The sequence below is a fragment of the Varanus komodoensis genome, unplaced genomic scaffold, assembly GCF_004798865.1.
Source record: "Varanus komodoensis strain SLA01 unplaced genomic scaffold, ASM479886v1 scaffold3, whole genome shotgun sequence".
In the NCBI taxonomy this organism is placed as follows: domain Eukaryota; kingdom Metazoa; phylum Chordata; class Lepidosauria; order Squamata; family Varanidae; genus Varanus; species Varanus komodoensis.
Window position 1 is genome coordinate 55,107,354 of NW_025335761.1, and position 8,105 is coordinate 55,115,458.

Here is an 8,105-nt window from a genome sequence, read left to right on the forward strand (position 1 = left end):
TGGGAGAGAGCCCTTCTGCTGTTTAATGTGGCATGTTTGTGCTGTACACCAGTAGTCGACGCTGAATGATGAGGGCCGTAAGATTTGGGGGCAGAGGAAGGAGCAGGCATATGGCTAGCAAGGATCACAGCTCGGCAATTCTCATCTCTTCAAAGGGCCTGATATATTTTAATACCAAGCTGAAAATTCTGGAGAGGCGCCACCAGCGGATTAAAGAAGTGAAGGCAAAGCACGAGCTCTTGAAGGATGAGTTGGAAGAAACAAAGTGCAGGTTGATGCTGGATCCAAGCAAGTGGCAGGGGGAATGTAAGTATTTTTAGCGGATAACCACCAACGGCATTTAGTGCACGGTTAGCACTAATTGCAATTGCATTGCACTGGTGCGAGCGAGCTCTAGTGCAATGCCAGTCGTGTATTAGCTGGTGCGATAGGTTTTCAGGGAAATGCCAACGTGTTTTGGTGTTGTGCTTAGAGATATCTTATGCTACTGCTGTGCAATTTCTACTAGTCCTCGTGTTGCACCAGATATTTCCCCGAGGTCCCCGATGCAGGAAAAAATAGGTGTGCAAAAAATGTTCCTATTACCTTCTGGCATCTAAAATATTGGGTTTGAGCCTGAATTGTTGAGGTGGGCAAAAATAGAATTAGTTGGCTTGGGTGTGTCTCCTTTCATAATTCATCTATGCCTTTGTTCTAGTCCACTTTCCTTTCTAACTATCTTTTGATTTTATATGGTCAAAGGCTGGCTATGGAAGGCTGTGCAAAAGTATTGCCCGTGTCTTAATCCAGAAAAATAAGTATTTGGGCCCATTGGATATGCTTTTAGTGGTCTGCTCTGTGCTTTGGTGCCACTCAAAAGAATTCCCCTTGGATGTTCTTCCTTTTCTATAGAGTTCCTTCCTTGTGCACAGTGGGCTTGTTCATTCTACTGTCCACTTTGTTAAAACTATGAAATTCTTTGCTTTCTGCTCAGAGTGAAATGAGATGCTGTGCTTAATGTGGGCTCACCTATCTCATTTCCCTATTTTGCATTTCCTTGCCCCACTGCTACCCCATGGCTAGTTAAGCTGTGGAATTCACTGCTGCAGGAAGTAGTGAGGGCCACTGAATTGGATGGCTCTAACAGGGGACTGCACACATTCATGGAGGAGGAAGGTATGGATGGCTGATGGCTTTGCTGCCCATGTGCTACCTCTGTTATCCAAGGTGACCTGCTTGTGAAGAATATACCCCCCCCCCAATTATAAGAACAGGGGTCACTTACTTAGTATTCTGTCAGAGGGACACAAGAAGGTCCAAAATATAAAACAAACCTTTATCAAGAAGGTCATAATTTGCAAAAATTAGCCTGGAAGTAAATGTTTTGACACCAAGGAAAGACATGCAAGTCAAGAGAACCCTGTACAAAAGTGACTATTTTCCTTCTTATGATGCTTGCCAGTAACAGATGTATCCTGCCTTTATTTAGAAATGCATCTTGTTATGATATTCTCCGTCATTGCCAAATATAACATATATGTGGGATATGTTGGATGAATGAAGGAGAGCTGATCCCTGCTGGGTGGGCTCACTCTGCATTGCTGTGGCCCACCTGCAATAAAGAGGGTTTTTAATGACTTTTGCTGGTGCTGCCTGTCTCTCAGACAGAAGTCAGACAATGAACATCGGGGAACATCCCCCCCACCATACTTGTGTGCACCAATTGCTGAGGAATGGACAGGTGGAGCTCTTGTCCCCATCCTGCTTGAGGGATCCTGGAGGCAGCTGGCCTGTTGGCATGTGAATGGAGTGTTGGGGCGGGTGGAAAAGCTAGGGTGGGTTTTCTCATTTTTTTAGGTTCTTCGGCTGCTGCTGTTGGGAGTGGGAGTCAAACGGTGATATCAGCGTGATCTAATGGGGCTAATTCCGTTGGCAGGACTTGACATGGGCTGCCATTTTTGGTGGCAGGCCATTTTTAGTGTAATGTGTGAAGCTGGCCTTCTGCCTGCGGCTTTAAAATGGCGCCAGGAGCTCTCAGCAAAGGAAATATCAGTGGCATTGCTGTCCCGGGCAGTGAGGATGAGGTTGCCAATGACTGGCAGCCATCTTTTTCCCATCCTGTGGTGACTTCACAGGTCCGTGGCCATAGCGTACAGAGCAGCCTGGCCTGAGCTGCAGGGGAGCTTTGAAACAGAGAAAAGCAGACCATTCAGCTCCCTTGTAATGAGAGGACAGTGACTCCACTCCTGAAGTTTTGCTATCCAGACATTAGCCTCCCCACCTGCCTTCACTTCACTTCACTTCACTTCACTTCACTTCACTTCACTTCACTTCACTTCACTTCACTTCAGCCTCCCATAGCCCTCCCAAATTTGACAAAGTTGCAAAGAGGGGGGTCAGACCATTCCTCGTAGGGGTGTCGCTCCAGCCACCTGGTCTGTTGGGCCACCCTTTACTGCACCATTTCCAGCTCAACAGTCTCCTTTTCAGGATCCAGTGAGCAGAATGAACACTGTATTTCAAGTGTGGTTGCACCACAGATTCTTAGAAAGATATTTATGACATTTATTTCTTTCCTAATGATCCTGAGTATTGAATTTACCTTTCCACGACTGCCATTCACTGCGCTGATTTCATTTGAGGAATCCATCACAATCCAAAGTTCACTTTCCTGGTCAGTCACCATCAGCTTGAATCCTGTCAGGGCCTGTGTAAAGTGAGGGTGGGGTTCCACATTCGGCCGCAGATGCCATTATGTTGCATTTTCTTTGGAGCTCTCTGTAATCTCATTTTGCTTTTTCAGCTCTTGATAATATGGGTCCAGAAGCTCATGTCCAAATCCAGACTGCGTAATGTCCAAGTCTGTCCAGAGCCAGGGTTCCCCCTCCACACATTCAAAAGCCACAGACAATTTTCCTTGCAAGGCGTCCTATGATGGCCAAAAAGCACAAAGCACCCTCTGAGCATGCACAGAGCAGTTGAACCCAGTGTCTTATTCACCTCCAGGAACTCTCCTTATGAGCATGCCTGGGCCCCATTCCTTTGGAAGCAGCCTTCTGAAAATGAGCACACCCTTTTCTGCTGATGCCATGTTGCCTGAGAATGAGAACTGCCCTGCTCTGAGTCTCCTGCTGCTGGCTGTACATCTTGGTTTTCCCCAGGGACTGCCTGTATCCCTGGGGAGTCTGGCCTTGAGAGAAGCATCTCCGCCTCCCTCCGTGTCTCAGGATGACCCACATTCCCAGCTCTCCCCCCCACACACACACACAATTCTGCTTCACGTTCTTCTGAGATCCAGCAGCCCTTGAGAAGCAAACACCCAAAGCAACCCACCTCTCATTCCCAACACAATTCTGCCTTTCAGGGTTCTTCTGATAGCTGCACCTGTTTTCCCTAATTACAGATCTTTTGGGGGTTTCTTGGCTTTTTGCATTTTTTAACCAAGCGAGAAGTTCAAAATGCCTCTCCCAAAGCTTCGTTGCACGGCATTAAGTGCTTTAAATGAAAATATGCTCGTATTTTTGGCCTTGCTCCTTTTGCTGTCAGGCCCACCCGATACTGGCATGCAGTTCCTGAGAGCTGCTATGCAGTGAATTCCACCCTCCGGATGAAAGATATTTAGCACCCTGTTTTATGATGAGGTGCTATCGTACCCGAGCACCTCATAGCAAACTGCTCGCTCTCTCTCTCAATCATTTTGCGACAAGCTAAGAAGCACGGAGGACCTTCTCACATCCCTCCGTGTGAGAACTGTCTGTTTTTCCCCCTCAGCTAAAAGCCTCATGTGACGAGCCCCAGAGAGGCATTTATTTGCATGGATGCCTCATTGTTCAGTCAATGGTTGGTTCCTGTGTTGGGAGCTATTCCTTTCCCACCTTCCTCCCAGTTCCAGGAACTCAAGACAATCCTTTGAAATGCAGTTCTTTCATTGTAACTCCACAGTTGACCCTAAGTAGCCTTTTTCCAGAGCTGGAAGGAGAAGCCTCTGCCTATGTAAAGAGTTGAATCCAAACTGGAAACTTCCTTGCATTCCCTCCCTTTCCATAAGGCTGCTGGCTACACCCTCGCAGGGCTCTCGCTGTCAAAAAGCAAGATGGCACAAACAGTGGAGTCTCTCTGGCCAAGCAGCTTGTCTCCTGATGTCTCCTTACGAGGTCAAGGACTGGGTCCCATATCCGCTGCCCTTCCTCTACTGAAAACCCTTCTGTCTCTTCCAACACAGATTGAGTCTCACACTCAGCGTGAGACACCTTGCTCAGCCGCTTTGAAGGATCTTCAAAGGGTTTGGCCCCTGCTTGTTCCTCTTTCTTCTTTTCCAATGCATGATGACTCCACCAGCAACTGGCCGACTCTTTATACGCAGCACAGGCGGAATTCCACACAACACGGCATGCTAACATACGCCATCCGTTTGAGTGGAAAGGCACAGGGGATAACTGCAGATGAATCACTGAATCTGGCCAGGGCGACTTATTTTATATTGTTATTTTTTGTATTTTAACTTTATGTTGTGAGCTGCCCCGAGGCTTCGGCGAATGGGGCGGCATAGAAATGTTTTAATTAATTAATTAATTAATTAATGAGGCCTTTGTCAGAAGTGGAGAGGTTTTCCACAGCTGCGCACTTGCTAATATAATAACAGTCATCAAGCAAAGAAAATCAGCAACTGCGGAGCAAAGATCATATCCCGGCGGTGTGGCCATCCTTTTGATACACAATGTAGGCTGGGTTTGTTGCCAGTATAGCTGTGCCTCCTCCTGGCAGAAGTCCCATGCCTACCTGTGATGCATGCTGAAGGGGTGGAGCATCTCATCACAGGAGACCAAGGGGGCCACCTGCAAACCACCTGCAAACTCGTGTGCCAGGCATGCCATCCTTGGCTGAGCTACGCCTGTGGCCCGTCTCACGTATTTACTTGTAGGCCGCCGTTCCCTGGGAAAGCAGTGTGGACAGTTTTGATTCCGGGAGAGTGCTGTTTAGCTATTGAGTGACTTCTCTTGATTTTGTTCTGCTTACAGTTGAGGTTGACCCAGAACTTGATAAGGAGTCGCAAGATTATCTGGAGGCATTGGAGCAGGTGACCGATGAACTGGAGCAGTGTGTGAATCTGTGCAAGTCGCGTGTCATGATAGTCACCTGCTTTGATATTGGAGTGGTTTGCGACACCCTGGATGGAGCACGGGAAGTGGAAGTTTGAAGGTGATTGCAAAGGGACTTGAGAAGGAGCCAAACTTTCAAAAGATGGAGGGCAATTATGTGTATTAGAAAGCAGAAGCATGAAGACTTAATGTGATGAAGAATGTTAACAAAGCCTGAAACTGTCGAGGAATTAGAATGTTCTAACCATTTATGGTGCCTCAGCAACCTAGGAATTGTACAAAGATCACCCTGGTTTCTAAAAGAGGAAAGCAGAAGAAAAAAATCTATTAAGAACCAACTCTTTTTGAAAAGTGGAAGTGCCTTTACCATTCATTTGTGACTTGTTTTCTTGATTTTGTATTTGTTGCTAGAATTAAAACCAGCAAACCTAAACAGACCGTAAAATGTATTCCTATGAAATATTTTATACTGTATAGTGTAATTTATGACTATATGTAAAAATCAAAAATTGTAGCAAAAGCAATAAGTAAATTATGTTTTCATACCTGAATTTGCCTCCTTCTTTCATGGAAAAGCTGGTTTACGTAGCAGAACAACAAAAATAAAAAATTAAATTGTATTATAATTGCTTTTTCATGGTTTAGGATTTGAAATATTTTTATGAACATTTATCTATTGGAAAGGTGTATTATGAAATTTCAGAATGCTTGGTTTGTATTCAGTTTTTGTACTCTTCCTTTTTCAGATCATGGTGAACATGCTTTTTTCCCATGTTTTCTATACAAATATTAGGGCTGAAATAATTGGTCGATTAATCAGCTTGATTAGTCGATTAAAAATCCTTATGATTAATTAGAAAGGTGCCTCTTGATTAACCGAACAGCAGATTTTTAAAATGTTGTTTAAACGTGTTTTTAATAGGAGTACTTAACAAAACCAGAGATTGGCAGGCGCCATCAAGAAGATGCATTTATGGGTTTTGTCTCTTACCCACACAGGACGGCCTCTTCTAGATGGTGCTTGCTGCAGTCTGTGTGAGTAATTTTACAACAAGAAGTATGCTTTTTTCCAGAACTGTTGTTTCTTTGTATGCAAATGTATACAGTTTCATCCTGTAATTGTTTGATTGATTAATGGGCTAAAATACATACGATTGATGGGATTCCTTTAATCAAGCGATAGTCCTAATTGATATATTAACCACTTAGCTACTTCCATGGGCCACATTCTGCTTACTCCAGAGAGGTCCAGTTGGGGTCACACATTAGTCGACAGACTCCAGAGGAGTTACCAAGAGTAAGCAGCGAGTGTTGGCAACGAAGGACCAACCTTTGGATTGTGATGCACAACTGCCTGTGTTAACATCCCTGCAGCTGCTTCATCCAGTCAAAAAATATTTTTGGAGTCATGTTTTTTGACAATGAAGCAATTAAACTTGACCTGTTTCCCACCTGCTGCTTAAATCGAGCATCCCCCTTACTACTGTTTTGGCTGGAATTTGGTTTTGACATAGGCTGGATGAACATGAGTTGAGGTTCTGCAAATTTTCCTCTGAAGCTCACTGTTGCCACTTGAGTGTGAGCACCTTGATTTTTCCAAGTGTGCATTTTCCCCAACCTAAAATGCTCGCTTTCCTCCATGGGTGAAAGTGTGGATTCTGGAGGGAATTTATGCAAATATGCACCCGTAAACATGAATGCACATTTGGAAAACTGCAGAAATGTCCCAAGAATTGCATTCCAGCTCAAGCTCATATTTGAGATTTAGCCTTTTCATAGCCTTGACGAGAAGAAAAAGCTAAGATGGTTTTTTCATGCAGTTTTGTATGCATAATTGTAACTTGACCCCAACTCAGACAATTGACCTCATTCATTAGTGACCCCCTTTTCTTGTATTTCTTAACCTCCAGGCTGGTACCATAGACCAGCTCCCCGTCCTCCCCCCTCCCCCCAATGCACAAAAGACTTGCGACTGAATAACCCAGAGATGACCACGCTACTTCTTGGTCTGAGCTGCCTCACGGCTGCACAACCTGGGGAGAGAAGCCTTGCTTGAGTTGGGTGTGGCCCACAGGAATTCAAGTTGCTGACCCCTGCCTTAATCTAACCTGAGGAAGTCTGTATACAACACTGTGGCTTTTTTCTCTTTCTTCTGAGTGCAGGAATTAAAATTAATGGACTGGATTCAGACTAGTCATATTTAGAGTAGAACTATCGAAATTGATCTTGTTAGATTCAACAGTGTTGCCCTTAAGTGTGACCAAGTCTGAACCCAATCCTGTGTTTACTACCAAAATCACAAGGAAGTGGGGTAAAAAGTTTTCTTTTCTTGGTAAATATTAAGTTAGGTCCATATTTTTGTATAGTTTTGACAATAAATATAGCATTTGCATTTTATGAACTTTGAAAGACAAATATATCTTTTTACAGTTTTTCTAAGGAAGGCAAACTCTCAGGATTGTTTCTATACATGCTGCATGAATCTTGTGCGTTTTCTTTTTCTTTTTCTAAGAACACCACTTTTCAGGTGGAGACTGTTAGATAAATTGTTGCCAAACAAAATGACTTTTGCAAAGGTTTGATAGTGTATGTAATGATCACATTTCATAAGGAACCATATTTTCTGATCATCTTGCTTTGTATGGGATTGGGTTTTTCCCCCCAAATCCTTTGTATAAATGTACACAGTAATAACTCGCTTCAGCTTTTCCATGTGAATAAAAAGATACATCTATTGTTCTCATGTCTCCTGATTTCATTGAGGGGGGCTGGTTTTGTCCTGTACTAGCAATGTGGAATGGGCCATTCGTTCTTGTCCCCCTTATACTGAGCAGTCTAAATTGTGTGCAGCTCATCCTGGTAGATACCTGTGTATACTCTGAGAATTAGAAGCATCTGAAATGAGGGATTGTGCAGTAGTCAAACTGTTCAACTACAAACCCATCAGGAATTTGGGAACATGCTTTGCAAGAGTGCAAAAAGACGTAGGCAATGGAGGGAAACTGCCCGCCCCTTGTCTTTTGAGGG

The 8,105-nt window shown here is 44.2% G+C and overlaps 1 protein-coding gene across 2 annotated transcripts in view; it reads left to right on the plus strand.

Annotated features, from left to right (window-relative positions):
- The window catches only part of KIF26A (kinesin family member 26A), a 31,226-nt gene extending 23,498 nt beyond the window's left edge, over positions 1-7,728 (plus strand). For both annotated transcript variants that reach the window (XM_044436958.1, XM_044436959.1), the window contains 2 exons: positions 156-306; positions 4,998-7,728. In XM_044436958.1, the coding sequence (XP_044292893.1) occupies positions 156-306; positions 4,998-5,176 (330 nt within the window). In that variant the 3' untranslated portion in view covers positions 5,177-7,728. The remainder of the gene's footprint in view (positions 1-155; positions 307-4,997) is intronic.
- Positions 7,729-8,105: the final 377 nt, after the last annotated feature.